The sequence below is a fragment of the Manacus vitellinus genome, unplaced genomic scaffold, assembly GCF_001715985.3.
Source record: "Manacus vitellinus isolate BGI_N305 unplaced genomic scaffold, ASM171598v3 scaffold_1_pilon, whole genome shotgun sequence".
NCBI lineage: Eukaryota > Metazoa > Chordata > Aves > Passeriformes > Pipridae > Manacus > Manacus vitellinus.
In genome coordinates this window covers 19,315,493-19,340,842 of record NW_021939396.1, presented here as the reverse complement: position 1 = coordinate 19,340,842, position 25,350 = coordinate 19,315,493, and the positions used below count along the sequence as shown (strand labels likewise).

The window sequence follows — 25,350 nt, the reverse complement described above, 5'->3', positions numbered from 1 at the left end:
GCGCGAGAGCGGCCCGCGCGCCGCGTCCGGTCACGTGCGCGCGAGCTTCCCGTGGAGCCGCTCGGCTCGGGATCTGGGAGCGGGGCCGAGATGCGCGTGAAGATACTGAGCCGTAACCCCGACGACTACGTGCGCGAGACCAAGTTGGACCTGCAGCGCGGTGAGCGGGACGCCCGGAGCGGGGCTCGGGTCGTGTCGGCCCGGCCGGAAGGGCTGAGGCGGCGGCGGAGGGAAGGAGGGAGGGAAGGAGGAAGGACAGGAAGGATGGCAGGCGCTCGTGCGCCCGCCGGCCGCGATCCGCGCAGCCCCTGGCGGGCCGTGGGCTGCCCTCGCTCCCTCCGTCCCTCCCGTCGTAGGGAGTTTTTCTCCGCAGTGCCGGTCCTGGGCGGCGATTTTCGTGCAGTGCCCATCTGCGGAGAAGAACTTCCTTGGCCGTACCCCGGGGCCGGGCGGCGGCCGACAGTGGCATCTCGGGGTCAGAGCCGGAGTGTGGAGTAGGGCTTTATTACCACTCTGGTACTCCGAGATTACATTCAGTATTACCGAAATTACTTTTAACAGTTTGTTGCACTTACTGCTGTTTCGGTCGCGTTGTGCTTTTTGCATATCCTTTATTAAAACTGACAAAAATCGTTAGATTTTACACATAGAATCACAGAGTCGCAACAGGCCCTGCTAAGGAGTCCCTCCCCAGCTTTCTTGTAGGCCCTCTTTGAGTACTGAAAGGCCACCAAAAGGTCTCCTTAGAGCCTTCTCCAGACTGAACAGCCCCAGCTCTCACAGACTTTTCTCATAGGAGAGGTGCTTCATCCCTCTGATCATCTTTGTGTCCCTCTTCTGGACCCGCTCCAACATGATTTTTTAATGTGTGTGTTCCTCTTATTGCAGTTCCAAGGAACTATGACCCTGCATTGCATCCATTTGAGGTTCCACGAGAATACACAAGAGCTCTGAATGCAACAAAGCTAGAGCGTGTGTTTGCAAAACCCTTTCTCAGCTCACTTGATGGCCACAGAGATGGAGTTAATTGTATGGCCAAACATCCAAAAAGTTTGTCTACAGTGCTGTCTGGAGCATGTGATGGAGAGGTAAGCTTACAAACCACAACAAACGAGGTACCTTTCTTCCTTATTTTCTATTTTCTTTCTCACTGGTGTTTTGTTTGGTTGGTTTTGTTCCACTTTACTCTTCTTTTATGTCTTTGTTCCGCATAATTTACCTTCACTCAGGAGATTCAGATTTCCCAGTCTGGGGCAGTGTTTCCCAAACTGCGGGTTGTAATCTTCCAGCACACCAAGGCAGAAGCTTTCAGCTGTGCATCTGTGAGCAGAGAGTGTGCCATTCAGTTCCTCAGGATGGAACAGTGAATGTTAATTTATACATTCCATAGTGATTGCTTTTTGCTGCCCACATGATCCCCCTCCTTCCCTTGAAGAAGTTAAAGTGCTGCAGATTAAGAGATTGCATGAAGTCAGATGAGCTAGGGGGAAGGGGCACACAACCAAAAACTTTTTGAATACTATTTTATCATATTGCCTAAGAAAGCTAACCTTATATTTGTTTGATTATTTTTCATAGCAAGAAAAAAAAAGCCCAAGGACACTTTAGTTAGCGAAATCTGGAGTTGTAGAAAAAACTAACCTGTCTTCTCTGTCTTTTCTCACTCTTACGGTGTTCATTTGGTGGTGCTTGTATAATTTAAAGGTGTCTTCTGGGTCGCTGGTTTCTTCCTGCTTTTTATAGAAAGTGCGTATGTCATGCACTAGTGTAAGAGTGATTTACCTTTTTAAAGAGAAGGGGAACCAATTTATATAAAACTTTAGCCAGATTTCTTATCTCCTGATAGAGTGAATAAAGTACTGGGTGCTATAAATACCTACAAATATTAAAACTGACCTCAATTTCCTTTTTTTTTTTTCTTTAATTAGCCCAAATACTTTGAAACCAAAACCTCTCTGAGGGGTGGACATCTGTATAGAGTGTAGTACAGCAACTGGACTGAAAACATTCTGTTTGTTCCAAAGGCTATTTCCTTGTGCTTTTGTCTACTGAGTCTTTTTGCCCCTTAATTTATAATTGCTGCATTTTTAGCAAGAATTCTAGTTCGAAAATAGGAGAATACAAAATGCAGAATGTGTACAGCTTAGGTGGGGGAAAGGGGAAAGAAGGAGAGAGCCTCACTTTTTTTTTTTTTCCAAGAAGGGAATAATAAGTGGTTTTTTACATTATGAAGTTTGACCATTGTTCAAGCCAGCCGTGCCATTTCATTACCTTGTATTTGAATTGTGAACTGCAGTGGTGAGCTGTAGAAGCTTACAGAATATTTACCTCTCTGTTTTTAACAGGTTAAAATTTGGAACTTGACCAGACGACAGTGCATTCGTACTATCCAAGCCCATGAAGGCTTTGTTCGAGGCATGTGTGCCCGTTTCTGTGGCACGTCATTCTTCACGGTAAGCACAGTGTGTCTCCTTAGTGCAGTGCAGCCGTACAGAGTGCCTGTTCACCATCTGTTTTCCACTGAGAAACTTGCTCCCTGCCATACAATCTTTAAATATTGTATGAATACGCTTATTAAATTTGTCAGTGAACCTGACAGTTCTATTTATGATAAAATTCTTTCTGTGATACGGATACTATTCGAGACAATTGAAAGGATAGAGACCAGAAAATAGCTAGCAGATGGTCGTGTAATTAAAACTTGAATAAACTACTTCTCATTAAAGTAGTAAATAGATTATGTTCATTGAAAGACATAGAAAAGTGTAAAAAGTTAACCATTTGCATATACTATGATTAAAGATAATCTGATTGAGTCAAGATCACTCCATGTGAATTAAGCTTTATTAACTGAAATCAATCCCAGCAGGTTCAGTTGCATGTAAACGGTCTGGAAATAGTATGTCCTCCTGTTTACATTAAAACAGTCCTAAGATGACACAATAAGAAGAACTGTTTTTAAAACCTAGAGTGCCCCGAGATTTTGTTTCTTTTGAACTGGGTATAGAAGAGCCATTTTCACTAGAGGATATTTATCTTTTCTGAAGTATATACCGGGTCACAAGGACAGTAGTTAGGATATAGGGGAAGTCATAGTAAAAAATTCCAAGTGGCATCAGATTAGAATCCCCTTTTGACAATCCCTCTGCCTGAAAATTGAGGGAGGGAGAGAAGAAACAGTAGTACTGCACTCAGGAAAGAAAGTTAAACTTGTAGACCTAACGTTTTTTTAGGCCTTTTTGCGTGATCCAGGTCACTGCACAGCCATGCAAAAGCTTGTGCTGGCATTAGTGCAAGAGGTAGAATGGCATTTGAAACAGGCAGCTGAGCAACTGAGGTGGAAAGTGCCTTTTAACTGTTTACATGCTCATCAAAGTGAGTTCAAGAAAGTGCTTTGCAGTTTAAGGTGCCAGTTATTAAGAATCGTAAAATGTGTCTTTTGGAAAATAGTCACCACTCCAACTCACCTTTTGCCTATTCAACCCTGGAAATATCTGTTTTGGAAAAGCTTTGTGAATGAGGATAGACAGTTGAATAGGTGGTGGTAGGAAACAGTGACAAACTGGAAATCAGTCACCTGCTTTCACAAGCAGACAGATCCCCAGAAAATCTCTGAGCAGCAGCCACTGTGGAAGCCAGCCCCCACCTCCCCTTTCTGCTTCCACTGTCCCAGTTTTTATTGCTGAGCATGATGTTCTGTGGTAAGGAATACTCCTTTGGCCAATTCAGGACAGCTGTCACACCTGTGTCCCCCCCAGTCTGTTGCCCACACTGAGCCCATTTGCTGGTGGGGAAGGCAGGGGTGATGACTGACCCAGTGAGAGCAGAGGGAAATGCTCTGTGCCGTGCAAACACTGTTCAGCAATAGCCAAGACTTTGGTGCTTTATCAGCACTGTTTTAGCCACACACCCAAACCACAGTGCCAGATGGGCTACTATGAAGAATGTTAACTCCACTCCAGCCAGACCATGTACATGTTTCTAGCAAAATCTTATGACCAGGAGGGCTAATCTGCAGCTTGGAAGTATAAAACAGAACAGTGACAGGTAGGAGAAAGCACCTGTGTATATCATAGAACATTCTCTTTGAAAGGCTGCCTGTATTTAATTGCAAAGCACATCTAGCAAAATAAACACAATATATTTACATAAAACTGTACATGCTTTCTCCAATATTTCCAGGTTGGTGATGACAAAACTGTGAAGCAGTGGAAAATGGAGAGCCCGGAATATGGAGAAGAAGAAGAACCTATTCATACAATTCTTGGAAAGGTAGTGAATATGAGTTTTGATTTTCCTACATCTCTTCTTTTGAATTAAGTTTGAACCAATTCTTATCTAGCTTTTGGAGAAGAGAGATATAGTTTGATATTACCTGTTATCTTAAGGGTTGTAAGGTGATGGCATCAAATTTTTTTATTACATTTATTTTACGTGTAACCAGAAAGGAATATCTCAAATGCCATCAGAGATGCTGAGCTCTGTCTCTGCTAATCATCCCTCTCCTGCAAACTGGTCAGATCTTTCTGTAGTCTCTTTCTCTTCAGGGCTTAATCTGCATTAAATTTCTTTTCATGGCAGTACCTTGCAGCTATTCAATACAAAATACTAACTTTATGTCTTTCTTTTTGACAAAAGCAGAGGAAAAATATATACTTTGGCACTTTCAATTTACGATCAGCTTATTTTAGAAAAAAAATTAAATACTTTTTGTAAATAGATAGTTTGAAACTCTTTAGTTGTAATGTCTTTGGAATCCATTCAGGTCCCCATTGAAAATTCATAGTCGTACCCTTAACATTTCCATTTGCTTGAAAGTCAACCAGGACTTTGTAAATGTACTTTTAATGCCAGCTCCATTGTAAATTAACAAGAAATGCATGCATGCACCTTAAATGAAAAAGAAAACTTGGCTACTGGTAGAGGCACATCTGATAAGACTTAGTTTCTTCTTTCATTGGTGGCTTGATTTTCAGTAATATAAATGAATAAAAACATGGGAGACTCCATATGCAATGATTTGTTGATCTTTTTGGTAACAGAACATACTTGCGTATTTATACTTACAATTGGTTTTGTAAATTTTTGCTTTTTTGTTTTTTTTTTCTTTAAAGACAGTGTATACAGGAATTGATCACCACTGGAAGGAACCTGTTTTTGCCACCTGTGGCCATCAAGTGGACATTTGGGATGAACAAAGGACAAGTCCCAAGTGTTCTTTGACTTGGGGTTTTGATAGCATTAGCAGTGTAAAATTTAATCCCATTGAGGTAATGTTTATGTTATATATTGGAAATCAGTATTTTTCTTGAACAGTATAAGATCTAAACTCTATTTACATCATCTTGATTTTTTTTTTCCAAATTTAGATTTTGATATATGTTTTAACAGATTATTTGTGGGGGGTATACATAGATTTTTATGGCTATACTGATTTGGAATGTAGTACTGTATGTTTTTATATTTTTGTATTTTATCTCTCTTAGTCAGGGAGAGCAGAAACAAAAGCAGAGCAGTCTCCATTCTGCCCACAGCAATACAGATCTGGTACCTCAGTCATGCAGTGTAGGAGTTATGTGGCTGTGGAGCTGTTACCTGTTCCAGTATTGTACTATCTGTGACTGAGACTTCTCACCCTCTCCTTGGCAAAACAATTGCATTTGATCTTTTACAGCACTTCCTGTTACATCTCTTGACTGGACTGTGTTCGTAGCTTAAGTGTTTATGAGGAATTGCTTGTTAGTTCTAAAGTAGAGGGCACTGGGTGGATTCTGAATCTTACAGGGAAAGCTATTTAAAATGTTTGTGCTGGATAATCAGCTGCACAGAAAAAATGATGAATGTATTCCCTTGACTGAAAAAGAAACCGTTTGACTACCAACTATGTGAAATAGCTTAGGTATTTAATTTTAGCTGTTAACTACACTCTAGAAGCATTCAAAGACCATACACACTGGTTTTCTTTTTCTTTTTTTTTTTTTTTTTAGACATACCTTTTGGGAAGCTGTGCTTCTGACAGAAATATTGTGCTATATGATATGAGAAAATCAACTCCATTAAAGAAGGTAATATTTTTCTTTTTAAGAATAATTAATGGCACTAATGATAATAGTGGATATGTTAATAGCCTATAACTGTTGATGGCAATAGAGAAAAGGATGCTCTGAGCGGTGAGTTCATTGAGTTTTCATTGTCTGAGTCTTCTGAGTTTAAATTAATGTTGGGATTGAAACAATACAGAGTTAGAAGGGCCCTTTTCTGCATTCAGACAGGCTGTCATGCTCACTCTGTTGTAATTCTTGATCAAGTGCCTGACCTGACAGCAATTTCACAATAAGAACTTTATGTTCCTGTATTGCATTCTGTCTGTGTATGTGTGGGTTTTTTTAAATTTTTTTTTCTCCTCCTTGCCAGAAGGAAGCAAGGTATCTTCTATGGCATTTCCTTTCCACCACTGGAGAGCCTTGCTCTGCATTTGAAAAGGTGTTTTTCCTTTGCAGGGAGATAAACTCTCCCCTATGCACCTACCATAAATATTCAGAAATCCTTTACAGTGTAATCAGAATTGTATCTATATGTGGAACATACTGATGATGTGAAGATTCCTGTTTAACAGAATGTATGTATTTATTTTAAACAAGAAGCCGGTAATTCATACGCACATATTAAACAATTTCATTATTGAGCCTCTGAACTGTTTTAACAATATTCTTCTTGAAATATGTTATTTTGGCTTGTGAATATACATTCAACATCCTTCTGTGCTGCATACTTTCTGAAATGACATTGATCACTAGAACACTGTAATGGTACTTAACTTAGTTATAAAATAGGAATGTTGTTGGCATAACAGTATTTCTTTGTCTCCCTGTGCCCCAGCAATTTTTAATAAAGTAAAAATTTATAAACACTGAGACAGTGTTTATAAAAACTTGTCAGTGATGCCAGTTGGAGACCTGAATGTTGACATGAACGCAGCCAATTCTGTAAAGCTGCAGTTACAAACTCAGAGGATGCAGTTTGAGCCTTTGTGAACTAAGTTCTAATCTAACAGAATTTTACATATGTATATATGCTAAAGATATAAAACTCTACATACACCTGCATAATTGCTTGTATGTATATGTGTATCTCATGTAAGCAGTGTGCTCGGGTGCATTTCCTGCTATGGGAGTAAAACACTGATGAGTACTTCCTTGCATCCATGGATACAGTAATGGGTTTTCTCCTGGAATAGAGATGATTCTCCTGTGGAGTGGAAGTGAAATGTCCATTTCTGTATTGAGAGCTAAGAGCTCTGTAACTCTAAGAGAAGGGTGCTTCTTATTAGAGGTACCTTACTTCTGTACAGGCACTTGTTTCCAGCACTGCTGCGTTCTTGGGGTTTGATCAGCAAAGCAGTTGGGATTCAGTGGGAGTCCCTTCATTAATGGCAATAGGAATACAACTTCCCACATCATGAAGTGGTAGCTCTCTTGCCCATTTGTCCTGTCTATGGGTTTCAAAGCCTTAAGTTTCAAAGAGGGAGGGATAAGATGGTGAGATGCTGCCTAAGTGCAAAGTACGAACTAGTCTAAAAAAGCTGGGAAAAGATGAAGGAAAACAATTCTGTTGAAAAACAAGAGGAAGATTTTTACACTTTTACACAAGAGGAAGATTGGTACACTTTAAAAGTCATTTTTGTGCAACCTGTGGAAACAGGAAAGCTTAGGATATTTTAAAGATGGACTTTCGCTGACAGGAACTGTGCTTTCTCTTGCTTGCTGTATTCTTAGCTGTTCATTTCAACCAAATACCTTGTAGGTAGTAAAAGAAGACAGATTATTTTTTTGGGTGAGCAGGTTTTGTGTTAAAGTAGTCTTAACATCTCCAAGCTAAAGCTCTTAGTAAGCAAGTGTTCGTAGTTAAAATAAATAAACCAAGATAGCTAAATCTTCAGGGACTTCACAATTTTGGCTTGTCTTAATAAGGACTTACACTTACTCATTTCGTAAGAAGATCTACGGTAGATTAAAAGTAGTGTCAGAAGATGGCTCCACTACAGGTTTAGATAGTTCTGAAATGCCATTATTAATGTGTTTACAGCAACTTAAATCACTTCCAACCCAGGTTGCCTTACATAATCCTAGAACTGTACAGAGAATCCGTTTCTTAGGCACTATTTTAATTCAAAAAGGTACTGCTGAAATGAACTGAATGCTTGTAAATGTCAGTGAAAAAATAGTGATGTGGAGCATGGACTGTGACCAAACTTGACTCCTTTTGAAAGAGCTGGATTTTTCAGCTATAGTGAAGTTATTTTGTGACATGATGGAAAATACTTATACATATAATGGGTTAACATTAATCGTGTGCTCATTTTGCAATGGTTGATAAACTTGTACAGGGAGGAATAAAGAACACTCCTTGATTAATAACTTCCCATATATGTGCAAGGTTTGTAACTAGAACAATATTGAAATCTTGAACAAATTCCAGTTGTCATATTACTGTACACATAGGGCTTTTCAGTGACCACTTTTTAAACTAGACATCACTTTAGACATCTGATGATTACATTCGGTTCTGAATGCACACAGTTTCTGAAAATGAGCAATGTTCTGCAGCACAGACTTTATAACAGGATAACGTCACCTAAGAAATGACTTATGAAGAAGTGAGAATTACGAGAATATGCACACACTCATAAGCTCACAGTCTTTTGGAGAGATGTTGGGTAGAGTCATTCCTGTAAGGGTTATAATTGTACAACTGTATTCTAAAATATGTATGTAAATGTATGGTGTTTGGTGTAGTAAGCCAAGAACAAAAATGAGTTTGGAGTACCATAGCACCAAACACCCAAATTTCAGGATCTTTAAGAAGGATTATAGCTGGCCTGGAGCACTGTAGAAAATCCTGTTTAGAGTTGTTCAGTGTGTTAATAAGTTGCTCTGTAATTACACATCCACTTTGTGTCAGGCATACTGTATAGTTTTTATTTTTAAATATGGCCAAAGCTGCTGTGTATGGTGTGTGCAATGACCTCCTCCCTGCCTTCCCTTCTCCTACAGAGGCCCAGCTGTTACTGCCACAGCTGTCCTCCAAGGTGGGGATGTCTGACATACAGCTTCTTAATGCCTCTTGTCTAGTCTGCAGTTAGCAAAGCAGAAGGGTCTTGGTCTGTTATCAGCTGCCCTCTTCCCACTTCAGGGCCAACTGGCCCCTTTGTTAGCCATATGCTTGCTAGCAGCAAGCAAATCTTATGAATGTGGAGCGAATGACTCAGTGCTGATACTGTGATAGTAGGGAGCAGATTTCAACACAGTAACTTTTGTATACACTGCTTGGCACTTCAACAAGAAATGGCAACTGTCCAGGAGAATTCATGAACTGCAATTTCAGAGATAAAATAAGGAAGGGATAGTAATAACTGGGAGAACATTAAAATGTTATAATTGCTTTGCAAATGCTGATTCACAGCTTCAATTAATGATTATATCCCTTGAAATAACCATTTAATTAGGCATGTCTCTAGATTACTTAACCAAAGGTTCCTGTAAATATGATAGAGAAGGGAAATTTTTCAGAAGTTCCAGGTTTACTTGTAGACCACTAGTGCGTTGCCATGTTCAGTGACCTCTTAGAAGAATTCTAAGGTGATTAACGAGGAAAATTTAATGTCTGTGTAGCCCAAAGCAGTGGGCATATGATGAGGGACAGGAGGTTCTTGAGTTTGGATTCTAACACTGCTCAGGCAACATTCTGTCATGTCACTGTTTCTCTGGCATGGTTGTGTGTTTAGGAATTTGTCTCCGGTGGTGTATAGGAAGTTTTGAACTATAGTGAATATTTTACTGGTGTAACAAGGTAGCAATGTGTAAATATTTTTCAGGTTATCTTGAACATGAGGACAAATACACTGTGTTGGAACCCCATGGAAGCTTTTGTTTTTACTGCAGCAAATGAAGATTACAAGTAAGTGTGACCTTGCTTTTCAATACTTCTGGACATGTTACATTTTTAATCTGTGTCTTGGTGATTTATGAGCATGCTAAAATGAATTTTTAAAAGACTACTCTAAATTTGAATCACTTAATAGCCTAGAGAATTACAGGCTTACTGATTGTAAGAAATATGATTTGATAGTAGAATACCTTTTTTTCTGCATTTCAGTACTTGAGGGATAAAAAGCAGTGTAACTTAGAAAAAGTGTAGTTGAACCAATGCAAATGTAACTTGCAATGGGACCCAGAAAATAACTACTATTAGTCCAGTCTGAGGCAATATACGTGTTTATTGTCTTGCTGGCTCTTGCAAAGCTTGATATATTGTACTGATCAGCTATTTTGATAAAAACATTTCTTAAAAAAAGAATTTAATCTTCTCTGAAACAGTTCTGGAGACTGCAATACTTATCCTTTCAATGTCTCGAAGCAGTTTTTTACTTTTGAACAATACTATTCATGTGAACAGCTAATCTGATATTGAAAAAGCTGTCTCTTCAAAACTAGGGCATTGCAAATGTGCTCCATATCCTCTTTTCCAGGAAGTTGGTGATCTAACAATAGATCACTGTTTTCTTCTAGAACATAGGAATTTTATCACTTAAGGCTGTTTTTCAAAGAAAATGTAGTCTGGCTCAGACCTTGAAAGCGGGTTTTATATTCAATGTGCTGTTTTTCTTGTGTTTGGGTTATGATATGATAAAGCCACTAGGCTACCTAATCTGTTTGAAAGTTTGGAGTTTTGTTTATAAATTTGCTTTTTAGTTGTTTTTCTGGTTTTTTGTTTGGTTGGTTTGGGGATTATTAATTTTTTTTTGGTCTTCCCCTTCCTAAACTAAAACCAATAGCTATTACTGTCAGGGGCAACTGTCGTCCTGCAGCCTAAAGCAGTTAATATGCAATGGCAAATGCATATATCAACATATATCAACACTTACACTTGCAAGTGTTCACTGATTATGTGGAACAGCAGTTTTGAATATGATGCTCCATACTTTCTCTTGAATTTAAAAGGAAAAGGCAACAGTTGCCGGTATACTATTCAGTAAGATACATTTAATTTCAGCTATGCATTCACTCGAATAAAGGAGGGTGAGAAACCTGCTGAGTTAAAAATTACAAGGAGTTCACAATATGAGAATATTTAGAAACCTTTCAGAAGTTTCCTCTGCAATATGGATCTATCCTTAAGTGTGTTTTATGTAAAATGTTCTATTTACTTAAGGAGTTTTTATGGTATTAAGCTGTTGATGTATTTATTTTAAAGCTTATATACTTTTGATATGCGCTATCTTGAATCACCTGTGATGGTGCATATGGATCATGTGTCTGCTGTTCTTGATGTGGATTATTCACCCACTGGGAAAGAATTTGTGTCTGCCAGCTTTGATAAGTCTATCCGCATTTTTCCTGTAGACAAAGGTCATAGCAGGTGAGTGGTTTTACACCTTTCTGTCTCGCTGTCATTCATTTCAGTGACTTCCCTCCCAAGTCTTCAAAACTATTAATTCATTCATTAACATCTTCCTTGGAGCATTCACTTCCTGTGAATGTTGAAATCTGACTCTTGATAGCTTGAAACCGGCAGGCCTTGTAGTTGATCTAATTCTGGAGTCTGTATCAAAAGTAGAACCACTCCACAGGTAGCAGTACTTATGCAGTATGGAATTAAAATTACAGTGGATTATTGTGCTTGGATGTAGTCATTTGTATTTTACCAAGGTGAATCCCATTTTATTTCCCTCTGTTCATCTTGAATGTTTTTAGATCACTTTGTACTGTATCTGTCACCACTTAGGTTTGCAGTGTATTACAGCATTGTAGCATTTGGTTTTCTAGGGATCGTCTTCATCCTATATGGATGATTACTAAAGACATTATGTAAATGTATTGCTGTATGAATTCCTGAGAATTAGTTTGGGACACTCTTGTGATCTGTTTCAGTGTGCTTACTACCTTTTATTCACATTTTGTTAACCAGGTTTTGATTCATATGACAGTGCTTTGAATAGAATTCATTTTGATTTAGTTTTCATGTAAGATTTCATAAGGCAGTATATTAAGTATTTTGCTGAAGTTCAGATTGAATATCTACTGTGTCTCCATTATTTTTTATTTTCCTTTCAGTTTGATGAAAACTGAAGCAAGTTATCTGATCTGTGTGGTATCAAATGGTCTTCATAAACCTCCCTTCATTATTCTCTGTTGTCAGTTCTTCCTCCTTTTTCTCTTTTCTTAACTTTATTTTACTTCTACTTATCTACCTCTCTCCAACCTCAGTGCCCCAAAAGGTTTTTACTAGGTCAGGTTCTGCGTAGTTTGAGGGTGGAAATATTGAAATGTTGGTGAAGGAGTATATTTTTATTATTGATTGATGAAATTATGTATGCAATGTAACTGTGCTGCATTAAAGAGAGGGGCTGTTTACATTCCCTCTATATCTAATCTACAGATAGATTTCATCTTCTTTTTGTCTTGCAATAATATTTTAAATGTAAATAGGTAGTGCAGTTCCTTTGTAGGTTTGTTTTTTTTCAGATTCTTGCATTATTAAACAATATGGTTAGCAGCTCCTTTATATGGATTAATAATGTTCACAAAAGTGGTGATATGCAAAGCTAAAGCACATCACTGAGGGGAAGTTTGCAGACCCCATAGTGCAACAGTAAAAGGCTTTATTCCACGTTATAGCAGATTGTTGCCAAGACCTGTGGAAGGAATTTTACTCTTTATCCCCATTTTTTTCCCCTTTTGTGTGGTGGCCGTAAATCTATTGAGGAGAAGCCTTACAAATGAAGAACTTTGCCTTGTATAGGCTGACTAGAGTGTTCTGGGACACACAAAATTCCTTAGAAGATGGACTTTTTCAGAATTACACACTTGATATTAATCTCATGGAATGGAGAAAAGTCTCTAAATAGATGTGATCCTACTTGGAAAACTGAGAGGGCAGTTAAGAGTATCTGTAAATAAGGATCCTGATGGTATTCCTGTTATGACTTCTGATCTCCTGCCAATACGAAAACTCCTAACTTCAATTGCTTTCTATTTTATTTTTAAATGAAAATTTAAATAATTAAATTCTTTAACCCTAAGAAATAAGATTTATTATCAAGTTGATTAAATTTAATAAATGCTTGGTAAACAGAACTGTATTTCTGTGTGAACTTTTAAATGACAGATCCAGGTTATTTGGCCATGTTTTGTGTTCTCCCTGTCTCTGAAAGTGATATTTAATAGCTTGTGATGACAGCAACAGGAGAGGCAAAGGCTGCAAATTCAGAGTAAGGAAGGGAAAAGTACTGAGTTCCCCAAACAGTGAAGAAAAGCTTTGTTATTGAGTCACATAGTAGAATGAAAGTAAACATAGAAATGCTTGTGAAAGTGCAGATGTGCACACACACCGTTAAACTCAACATCAGTGAAAAGCTGATGTATTTTCTGAAGGTACTTGTGCTCAGTCTTCAGCGTGGTTGTTCTTGTAGAGCATTGCTTGCTAGTGAATTACAAGAGGTGATTAAGCTTATTAAAGCTTATTAAGCTGATATATTGATTACTTTTGTTTTTCTCAAAACCTCTCCAATTAAATTCCAGTCTAGTTTTCCCACAGCTCTTGAATAGGTGTTGTTTTCATGTTTCCTTTACCGTATTGCTTGTTTTTTCCTTATAAAAATAACTGAGTAGAAGAAAGAGAATGGTCTATAAGCTGTAGTGCGTGTCTGATGCACTGAAGAAGTGGCTATTGGTGGTCAATAAGTAGGCCTTATTTTTCTTCACTTTCAGAATGCTAAAAAGTAGCTAAAATTACCAGAAAAGTGTACCTAGTCCTTTATTTTCATAGCAGAAATGAAAGAATAAATTTGTTTGATACATACTTAATGAAAATAAGATAAGAGTTTAATTTAATATTGGTTTAACTGTAGCATGCAGAAACGTTTTTCAACAGGTGTTAGCACTTGTCGAGCAGGAGAAATTCTGATTGGAAGAAATTAGAAAAGAAAGGAAGTCCATCTTTGGGCAAAGGAGGGAAATCACAATGAGGAGTAGCAAATCCATTGCCATATATCATAAATGGATAGGTGTTTATTTGCTGTTCTTTTTCTTATTCGTAATGGTGGTGTCAGATTCTTTGGCACCTGTTTTTCTGCATTCCCATTCTGTAATATTCCCAATGCACATTAATCAAAATTATTTCAGGAACAGTATGGATATCATATTGTATACCTATGGCATGTTTTGCAAGAAGAGTTATTTTTTAACTATTTACTGTAGTTTCTATGAAAGCATTTATTTAAAAAGCATCTTATCCGAGATGGTCCTTTATCAGTCTGTTACACTTTACTGGAATCTCTATGTATAGAGAGATAAGATCAGCATAGTGTTAAAAAAGTCAGATTTTTTTTAAAAACAGCAGCAACAAAAAGTAAAAAAAAAATTTGCCTTGCACAGAATGCTTTCTGCTATTTGAAAGGTAGTGTTGGTGGGAAGAGTGACAATAGCTCATTTTAAAATGTTTCTCTTTGCTTTAGGGAGGTATATCATACCAAACGAATGCAGCACGTCATCACTGTAAAATGGACTTCAGATAACAAGTATATTCTGTGTGGCTCAGATGAGATGAATATTCGCCTGTGGAAAGCCAATGCTTCTGAAAAACTGGGAGTGGTAAGAGTTGCATTTTGCTTTTTGTTATCACAAGATGTTTGGGGTTTTTTGTTGTTCTTACAGCTGGTTAACCTGTTCAGCCTTAAAAATCTTATTTCTAAAGGGAAACGGTAAAATTGTAGTTTGACATTTGTGTTTAATTTGCAGACTGACATGTGCAGTACAGCTCATTGCATTTACTGTGGTCTGTAGTAATAATTATGAAATTACATACCTCACTGTTACACAGGGTGACTTTTTTTGGTCTTGTTTAACAATAATCATCAGCTCGATCTAAACTAGAGTTGAGTTTTTAACCTGTGTGCTAAAGGTTAGGATTCATCCCTTTGCACTAGAGAAAAGGCAATAAATTCTGCTTTACCATACTTAAGTAATTCTGTTGAAGTTTTGGGTTACTACGTTTAAAATTTTTGACTGGTATGTGATTGGTTCATATTTGTTCATGAAGTTGGTTTGTTCAAATAAAAAAAAAGATAAAAATTTTAAAAAATCATACTGTGATAAGCCCGTGCATTGTAAAATAAACCATTGGCACTGATGCATAGGTGAGATTGTCATTAGCCTGTGTAACTCTCAGATACCAACTGGGCAAACTGGTGTGGTGTCTGAAGTCCACTGGATTCAATGTAAGTCTGTTTGGTTGAAGTGTCCCTAGCAGGAACAGACACCGGTCTAATTAAATAAGTCTTTTCAGTTACACTTGTTCAAATGTTTATGTATAGACAAAGCCAAAATCTTCCTTTATGGTTCTCAGCTGTATATATTCATCTGCACAGTTGGAAGTATTGAGTGACTGTGGGGAATGAATTTGATACTTTGCTGCGAGTGATCCCCTTATGTAGCTTCATATTGTTACAGTGTTTTGGAGGTGCTTACATTGCTTTTTCTGAGCCTATTGGCACAGCTGTCAGATAATGCCTGTGGGGATTTCTACTTGATCTTGTGAAAGATTGTGGGGAAAGGGAAGCTGTAATTCAGGGAAGAACACTGTGCAGTTAAGGGGACATCTATTGCATAGTTATGTCTAGGGCTGCTTGTGATTACCTGAAGCTCCATCAGCTTATAGTATCTGTAGGAGGGAAGTGGAGCAGAGCTGGGAGAGGTGGCAGGTGAATGGGAGTAGTAGAAGTACTTAGAGCTACTCTGTGGAATGGGACAGTTCATGGATTATTGTGCACTGTGAAGCACTGGATATGGAGTAGCATAGATAAAATAACATGTAAATCTTCAGCCATGACCCCACCATAGGTTTTGGGAAGTCCTGTTATTCTCATTTTTGCTATAGAGCTGTAGGTAAAAAACCCACAGCTTTGTGTACTGTGCAGTAATTGTGGTTACAAACTACTATTTAAGTTTGTAAATATGAATTTTTTTAAACGTGGTAACTTCTTTTTTTGAGAATACCTTTTTTTTTCCTCTTCTGTGTTGATTCTTGGGATTTTCCCATGTGGTCAAACACAAATATCAGTCCCATACTTGCTAATTCCAGGGGCTCCATAAAGCTCCTTAGAGACTTTACTTTTTGATTTAACTTTTTATGTTGAATTTGTTTAACCAGTGTGGGATTGGGGAGAAATTATTACCTGTTTTCCTTCTGTTGTATCCATATGCTCATGGCAACAAACTTTTCACCTGATTTTACAATATTAACTGAAACTTTCTCTGTTAATTCACTATATTCTTAGTGAGAGATTATGATCTCTAAGATGTTGTTCTGTAACAGAATTGTCTGGTAATCTTGATGTGCATCTTTACTCCATGCCCTCTGTGTGAAGGTCAAGTGGGTAAGAAAAATGTCAGAAATAACATTTTCATATAGAAGGGTTCCTGATATTTTCAGATGTGAACAAAAAATTCACTGTATTGACTACTAGATGGTATTGGCTCATTTTCTTATGAAAGACTGAGGATAATTGGCTCTGGGAAGTAATGGGCAAACCCACCTCCTTCTGCATTATAGAAATACTGTGTGCCAAAAGGACAACTAAACTATTGTTTAAGTATTCAGAATGTAGACTGGTAAACAACATTCTGCTGTTTTCTGCAGTATTTGCATCAGTGAAAACTGGCCATGGATGTGCCTAAAAAAGGCACTACTAATTGTGGCTATTGGCTGTTGGATGTGGTCTGCACATTAATACTTGTGTTCCTTGGTCTGACAGTGAATCCTACATAAAATAGCCTTTTTTGTTTTTCTGTAAGTTCAGTTTTGTCACTTCATATGCCTCTTGGAAGCTGTTGCTACAATTTGGTTCTGCTCTTGTGGGATCAGACCAAACAAGCTTTTGTAACATTCTGTGTGTAAGGGTGTGTAAGCATTTCTGTCAAAGCACTTTGGCTGTTGGCTCCCAAGAGAGCTAAATCAATATCTGTCTGTGACACAGGTCAAGTGACATGTGGTTTATTATTTGATTTTTTTTTCCCTCCTGTTTTTCGAGTTAGTTTTTTTGGGATTCTTTTTTTGTGGGTTTGTTTGGGGTTTTTTTACTGTCAGAAGTGAAAGTCATCCCATCCTTTAGAATACAAAACTTGTCAAGGTATCTTAGAAAAAACACCCCACAACAACAAAAGACATCTTAAGAAAGCAAAATTATTTAGAAATACAGGAAGAACTTAAAAGGGACAATAGTGTATTATGTAGAAAAACTGCTCTCACTTCTCATGGAGAACATCAATGAACTTGTAAAGAATTACATTATAATGAGCAGAGGTAATGTTTCAGATCCCCGAATCTTGTGTGGAAGTGTGTTCAAGCATGAGGTTGCTGAAGCCTTGAATTTAGCAAGACATGGAATTTGAATGTCTGAAGCTACTATAGTTGTTAAAATTTTTTCTTTAGAAGCACTAAGAAATTTTATTTTTCAGCTATTTAGAGTAATTGTTGCTAATAGGACTCAAGAGTAGAATCCTCATGGCTTATCACAGTCTTGGATATACCTTGGAAATGTTTGGGTTCAGGCAACTGTGCCGTTCCTTGTTTGATCCAATCTGGTAGTTCCTGATATTCTTAACATTGCAATTGTTAATGCTATTTAGCAGGTTCCACTACTTTTCTTCAGTACCTGCTTCTTCTTTTTTTATAGGATTGATGTTCTTATCTTCACAGGCATGTGCTTGCTCCTTTTATAAGTGTCCAGTTCTTCCACAGTCTGTGGCTATTTTTTGAATGTTTTGAATATCCAGAGCTGAGCATTCAGTAATTCTGTCAGAAGTGTCAGAATATGTCTTAAATGCTTAGTTGCTTGGTCTGCTATTTTTCTTTGCTGAGAAGACTTGATTGAATGACTCATCCAAAGGTCACTGTATTTCTGATATAATGCTAAAATCTTGCAATACATTGTATTTTAAGATGGATATTTTTGGGCTCAGGATGAGTGGAAACCAACATCCTGAAAGAGAAAGAAAAATAGTAATCAAACCTTTTTTTTTCTTTGATGAGTACTTAGCCTTAGTTGTTTTTTAGCATTGCTGGGTTCCAGGGAAGTTATAGTGAACATACAGTACTCATGTTGTGGCTGGTGAACATTTATCCAGTTGGAAAGTTGTACTTTCTGAACCGTGGCTGTCCAAGCACTCATCAGTTCTGACATGCATGTTGTCTTTTGGGTTTTAATTTATTTGGCACTGCACTCATTATTCAAAATCATTGAAACATGAAAGAAAGAATAAAAGTCTCTTGAGGAGCCAGAGGCATCTTGTGTCTCTACACCACTGACAATTGAACCTGCATGGGTTTTGCATAGGGGTAACAAAACCCAGATCTCTCTGTTGGAGATACTGCAGAAGTTGCTTTAAAATAATTTGCAATATTTAGTTTTTAATAAAAATTGATTAATTGACAAATATGTATTATTAAATAGGACTTAACAGGTGTTATTTTTAAAGCAGTAAACATCTATCTCTGCATGTCCAGAAGCAAAAGACTCAATTAAACAAGACTTTTGAGAAACTGCATACTGTTCAAATACTGTACATAAAATATGGCTTGTTAAGTATGTTTGAGGCTTTTTTACCTGTGCTCTTGAAAAAGTTTGGGATTTCTGAAAGGTAAATGATTTTGACTTTTGATGAAAAGAGGAAAATAGAACCTCAATTGAATGAAAAGGCTGGAAAAGCAGCAGTTATAGAGTAGACTTCCATTAATAGTGTACAATTAATGTAATTAATAGAAAGAAAGATAAATTAGATAAAAGGATAGATTAGAAAAGATATATTAGGGGTTTTTTAATTATAGCGAAAACAATGAACCATCAGTAAAACTTTTAAAAGCTGTATTGCTCTTCAGTCTACTGACACACTAAAAAAGAAATTATACCCACAGTTCTTAGCGTATAAATGCTTAGTAACATTACCTCAGAGAGTTACAACTGCAAAATTTGGCTGTGTTACAATTCTGAATTAAAACAGAGCACCGGACAATTGAATAAGATAATCTTCTGCTTAGTATTTCAGTAAAACTAGTGCTGAGCACAGTGCTAGTGGAGCATAGGTTTGCTGCTTTCTTACAAGATGCAGAAATAACAGATTTGAGTAAAGTTCGAAAGAGAGGAGGAAGTGCAGTTACGAGTCTTGGTTTTGATCTAGCAAAGTGCATTAGCAGCAGCACATCAAAACTGTCTGAAGTAATTGTTTATCCTTTCGGTCTGGTTCTAGTATTTCCATTTTCTGAGGTAATGCTGATAACAAGCAGTACCAGATACTGTGTGACATGGCATTCTTTTCATAGTGATTTTGGGCTTGTGATTGATTCAGTGTACCTGTAACTTCAGCCCTTTAGCTATGATTTTGTGCTCTTAACATCCACATTGCCTTACATTACCTTTCTTTTTTTATTTTTGTCATCCATTTAGGTGTAAAGAAGCCAAAATTTTTTGGTTCAGGAAACAGTGAATAATAAACTTAATGGCAACAGATTTAGAAAGGTGTTTTCAGCAGAGCAATGGAAAAATAAATGAAGAGAAGCTATGGTTTAGAAAACTGCTGGGATATGTTTCGATTCTAAAAATATATTACATCAGTGCTCTTGCCTGCCCTAATCTAGAAGGGCAACCTGAAGAGGACTGATAAACATTAATTTCATATTCTTATGCTGAATTATGGAAGTCTAACAGCATGGAGTTTTAAATACTGCACAGTACAAATACAGCTCTTTTGAAAAGGATAATTTTTTTTTTAAAGGTGGTTTTAGCTCTTCAATCAGGGCTCTGGAAAAATGCTTACCTTCCATTTAGATGTGAAAAATAACCAGCCTCCATCATCAGGAGGGAGGAGAGAGACATGGGCAGTTTATTAGAGGAGGCATTTTCCTATTGCTGGCAACTTGGTTGCATTTAAAGATTTCTTTTTCTCCCTTTTTCACTCTAGGTATTCACTGTGAAGTGGCACAAATCAGTTCTCTTTCTGCCACATAATTTTTACTTTCCTCATGTAGGAAGGAAGTTGCACATTCACTTACGTATGTATGAAATTGAATGTATGGAAAAAAGAGTCATATGTCATCTTTGAGCATGTCTCATGATGTCATATAAATCCCAATTTATTATATTATACAGTGTTCTAGTCCCTATAAATAAAATCTCTACTCCTGCTAAATCATGCCGTGCATCTTCTCCAGCCCAAAACAGAATGGGGAGTAATGCTGTTCTCTTCAGCTGTTCACATTGACCTTTGTAAAATGACTTGCAAGAGAGAGGTTGGAATTCAGTGGATTATTGCAGTTTGATTTCTTAGCTAGCTGCTATCTCCCATAAACAGAAACTTGTCATTACTGCAAAATTTTAATTTTCTTTTACCATCGTGTAGATGAGGGTGCATTTAGCACAGCCTGGTTTTTTTGTCCACTGGCATTTGATAGTTGGATGGAAAGTCACCAACTGTGTGCCTTTTTGTATACCACACTGCACACAGAAATGGAGTCAGACTCAACAACCTCTTGATCTATATTACTTTTTAAAATAAGATAGCCTGGATTTATCTTTAATTTACAGATTCACCTCTTGTCTGTAGAATCATCAAGGTTATACTAAATCGGCAGCAATTTGCTTTTCTTAAATTAAAGGAAAATCATTGCATTTAATTAAAATAAAAGCCCTTTAATTTGGATTACGTTGGCAGTTTTCTGCAGAGTGGGAACACCTGGGATTTATTAAGAGTGAACCAGCTATTCAGGTTGGCTTGCTAGAAGGAATTTCAGTAAAAAGCAGAGGGTGTAGCTTTAGTGGGTTAGGGTTGTAAAATTTACTCTGTTTCACTTAGAGAGGTCACAAAAATATAAGTAAAGCAAAAAGATTTGGGTTTTCCGAACAAGAGGGTAGAGTGAAACAGAGGTTAAGAGCATTATGTATCTCTGATGCCTGAATAAGAATTTTTTGAGCAATGAGCAACTCTGCATATGGTACCTGGTTTCTTTATTGTCCCAAATGAGAAACTCCATTGCTATATATTTTATCAATACTTGCTTTCAGACCATTTATGGTATTCCAAACCAAAATCTTCTGAGCATGATATTTATTTTTTCAGAATTCATTAAATATTTTAACAGAAGTCACTTATAAAAGTGGTCTCCAGAGTGGAGAATAAATAGCCAACTGGTGATTTCAAAGGGGAAAAACACATTCCATTTATAATGTAGGTGGAATTTCCAAACTTTCTGTGTGTAATAAAGTTGTTGGTTTTGTTACTGCTTTTTTTCTCTTAGCATCTGAAACTTGGGTTCTGTCTTTTCTTGAAAATTAGAAATTAGTGAAACTGAGTCATTTTCAAAGCTGAATAAATAAAAAGTTGTCTGAGTTTTTAGTATTTTAGGTGCAGATGGTAGTGTGTGAAATAAATGTGAGAGGGCAAAAGACTTGTTCCACAGCTAGTTTGAAAATGTGTCTGAAACACTGGAGCTATAGAGCGTATTTTGGGCAGGAGGGTAGGAAAAAAAGAGAGTGGGATTATCATCTGTTAATATTTAATATTAACAGATTTTATGTTTATGTGAAAATTCACTAGACTGAAATGCAGCTGAAATTCCTAGAGATCTGAGCAAATCCGAAATACGTAGAGACTGATATTCCTCATGAAGCAGTGAATGCTTTAGGCAAATATACAGCACACACATATTTTTTTCCTTTCGATAAATAAGTATTAGGACCCAAGAAAAAATGCCTAGTTGAAAAAAAATAATATTCTGTAGGTTGGTTGTCAGGAGAAGGCGTTTTTCACTTCCAGGGTTGTTAATGGTGGCTCAGACATAATTTTGAACATGGATAAAAGATTAGTCTTTTGTGGCAGTACTGGCTCACCTGAATTTCATATGTTTGTGCCACTAAGATTTTTTTAGCAGCTTGATGAAAGTGGGAACTCCCGGGTGTCATAAAGTGAAGCTAATACTTGAAATCTGATGTGTGCACCGTGCTTCCTCAGGGATCAAGGTGCTGGGTAAGATTTAGGCCACCTAAAAAGATGTCGGTAAAGCTGTTCATTAAGGCAGTTCATTTACAGCATTTGTACTTGAACTGGCTAGTGATTAAAATGCCTGCAAATCTTTGTTTTACAGGTAAAGTTGATCATCTGAGATTAGGAAAGACTGATCAATGAGCTTTTACTGTCTCCTATTTATATTCCCTCCTGTTTTTCTACAGCACATTAAAATCTGATTTTCAGGAGTTAAATTTGGTTACTTCACTCAACTTTGAAACTGTGAATAAACTTTTGCGTTTGAGCATTGGGATATTGTTGGAATTTTAGTTTTTTTTAATATTTCCCTACCCTAACTCTGAAGATCCTGTGGTTACAACCATTTGCTAGAAGGAAGCCACTTGAATTAAAAGTTAAAAAGATTGACAGTTAAATCCCTGTTCTTTCATAAGGTGCTTGTCTGTGTTTTCACTGTAGCTTGCACCGCGAGAGAAGGCAGCAATGAATTACAATCAGAAGCTGAAGGAGAAGTTCCAGTTTCACCCCCAGATCAGGCGCATCGCTCAGCACCGGCACTTGCCCAAGAGCATATATTGCCAAATCAAGGAGCAGCGCATCATGAGGGAGGCTCGTCGGCGAAAGTATGTCACCCTCTTCTGGATTTGTTTTCTCTTAATCTTAAACCATGCAGCACTGCAGTGCTGCTGCTGCAGCAATGGATGGGAATGATAGAGATACCATGTGGGAGGAACGAGTATGAGCTACTTTTAACATCTGAACGAGTGATCACGAACTACTGGGTTGATTATAAGGAAAATGCTTTGTTTAGCACGACGTGATGCCACATGGCAATGGAAGCAGAATGGACTGTGTTTGGTGTGGCGGGTTTTTTGGTTTTGTTTGGTTTTTTGTGGGTCTGTGTTGTTTTGGGTTTTTTGTATAATGTGAGACTCCATGATGATTGTTTGCTGTCACCTAGATCATTGCCATATTGGAATTTCTAGGAGCAGGAGGTGGCATGCTTTGCTGTAGCCAAAGCTAAGCTTAGAAGTGGGTTTTAGTCATCTTTATCTGCTGAAAGACTCTACAGACTTGAGCAGCCAATTCTATCGCATGAAAATCAAGCTGAGTTCCCAAGAAAAGGCTTGATTTGAAACTTTTCTAAATTAGCCAACTTTAAAGTTACTTTTAAAAGGAACAGTATTTGTTCTTGAAATAGGAATACGTGGCTAGTGATTGATAAAAGAAGAGCAGTTCTTTTCTTTTTCACTTGTAGGATGTCTCCATTAATACCTTGAGGAGGAAGCTGTTATTTGTTTAACATTTGTGCTGACTACTGAATTTCATTTTTCTGTTTTATTTTTGTTTCTAGGGAACTGAATCGTCGCAAGCACAGCAAACCGGGATCTGTGCCATTTGTGTCAGAGAGGAAGAAACATATTGTGGCGGTAGTGAAATAATTGTTTTCTCATGTACAAAATGTCACAATGAAAGAAAAATGTCACTATTGAATGAATACACTACAAAATATGATGGACGTTGGTAAGACAGCATATGGCTCCAGGAACGTGGCTTTTCTTCAGCTTTATACATCCTCCGACTTCTGAAGTCATCATCTGCTTTGGGTACTTCTGAGAATTAGCACTGTAATCTTTCATTGCCATTTGTCTGTCTGACGTTACTGCCACAACACTGTGTATTGCAGTGGAGTTTGACCCTTTTGATACAAGCAGATAACTTGGTGGAGAATGTCTGTAGTTCCTGTCTTATTCCTTGGTACTGTTACTACAAAAAAAGTATGAAATAGATTCTTATTTATCAAAGCAAAAAACCCCTTGTTCCAAACAGAGTTATAAAATTGATTCTCCTTATGCTGTCTGGTTTTTAATTTTTATTCAAACAAATTTAATAAAGAAAACAAGTGACCTTAAGGCAATGGACTAGATCTTGATTATTCCAACTTAACAAATATCCTGCATTATACTTCTTACATACAATATATTATCTTTCTTTTATCCAAAAGGAATTTCTTAGTATTTTCTGACATCTGTAAACATAATTTTGTTCTGTCTTCTTAACTGTTGTTATATAACTTGACAAAACTTCACACTGTTAAGTTCCTAAAATTGACAATGACGTAGTTGAATAATTTTTTCTCTTTAACTTATTTAAAATTTCTAAAATCTGGATGAAAGATAACATAAATTGTATAAACCACAGAAACTTCTTTAGATGAGATTTATCATAAGCCTTCTATTTTAAATTTATAGAAGGAAAACAGAAGTTTCATGCTTCACAAGGTAGGTACCTGTAGCCCACACTTCCTCTACTGTTTGTCCTCTACTGTTCTGCTTCTCTTCCTGTGGGATAAACTTAACCTTTTACTGAAGATACTAAGGTGATCAGAAAATGATGCTGGAATTCAACTAGGCTTTCTAGGATGAAAGCTTCTCTTTCAGACAGATGAGATATGTAATAACAATAATTTTGCTTAACATCTTTTGTACAAAAGGATCTTCTTTAGCCTTTGCACTACGGTGCAGTCTGTAACAACACTCTCCCCACCCTGAGTTTATGCACAAAAAATAAATAAAATTATAATAAACTTTATACTTTTAAACTTTTTTTTTTTTTAGTATGGAAATTAAACACTTTGAGCACTTTCCTTCCTGTAGTATCCTGTTCAGTGTATCTACTGACACTAATCCATATGCATTTCTAGTTCTTACTCTTCAGTTGTCTCTTGCAGTACTGTTTGGGCAAGATTCCTGAATCATCATAGCAAAATTATGGCTCTTTGGTGATAAGAGGCCATAATGTATCTTTTACTCTCTGGACCACTTACCTTATGGGATGATGCAGGAAGAGAAGGAAATATGAAGAGCTATAAGTAGGATGATGGGAAGGAGTGGAACAGATCAGGGAATAGACTGATGCTGGCTGTGTGCCTGTTGTACTAATATAGTGCACTCTGTGCCAAATACAGTTTATTTCCTTCCTAAAATACTGAAAAAATTGAGGGAGAATATATGGTCCAAAGTATGGCTTGTGACACAGCTGTAGTCAAGTCTTGCACAATTTGCAAAACCAGACTAATCTTCTAAAATGTGATTAAAAATTTTCAGCCTTGTCAGTTTAGCTTGAGTTGAAGTAGTTGGTTCTTGATTTGTTGAGTCATGATACCTCTGGTTTGAGCAAGTCCTGTTGCTTGGAATTTATGAGCTTTGGTGCAGAACTCTGAATGTGACGAGAGCTTTCATTTCCAAGCTTTGGTTATGGTGTGGTATTGATGTGA

At 37.3% G+C, this 25,350-nt stretch overlaps 1 protein-coding gene across 1 annotated transcript; it reads left to right on the top strand.

Moving 5' to 3' along the window:
* The first annotated feature begins 29 nt into the window (after window positions 1–29).
* Window positions 30–23,995, top strand: DCAF13 (DDB1 and CUL4 associated factor 13). Its single transcript, XM_018077823.2, has 11 exons — window positions 30–160; window positions 889–1,088; window positions 2,346–2,453; window positions 4,183–4,272; window positions 5,115–5,270; window positions 5,988–6,065; window positions 9,875–9,957; window positions 11,254–11,418; window positions 14,516–14,651; window positions 22,533–22,696; window positions 23,428–23,995. Exons 1-11 carry the CDS (start codon window positions 91–93, stop codon window positions 23,513–23,515), a joined length of 1,338 nt encoding a protein of 445 aa, XP_017933312.1. The 5' UTR covers window positions 30–90; the 3' UTR covers window positions 23,516–23,995.
* The last annotated feature ends 1,355 nt before the right edge of the window (window positions 23,996–25,350 follow it).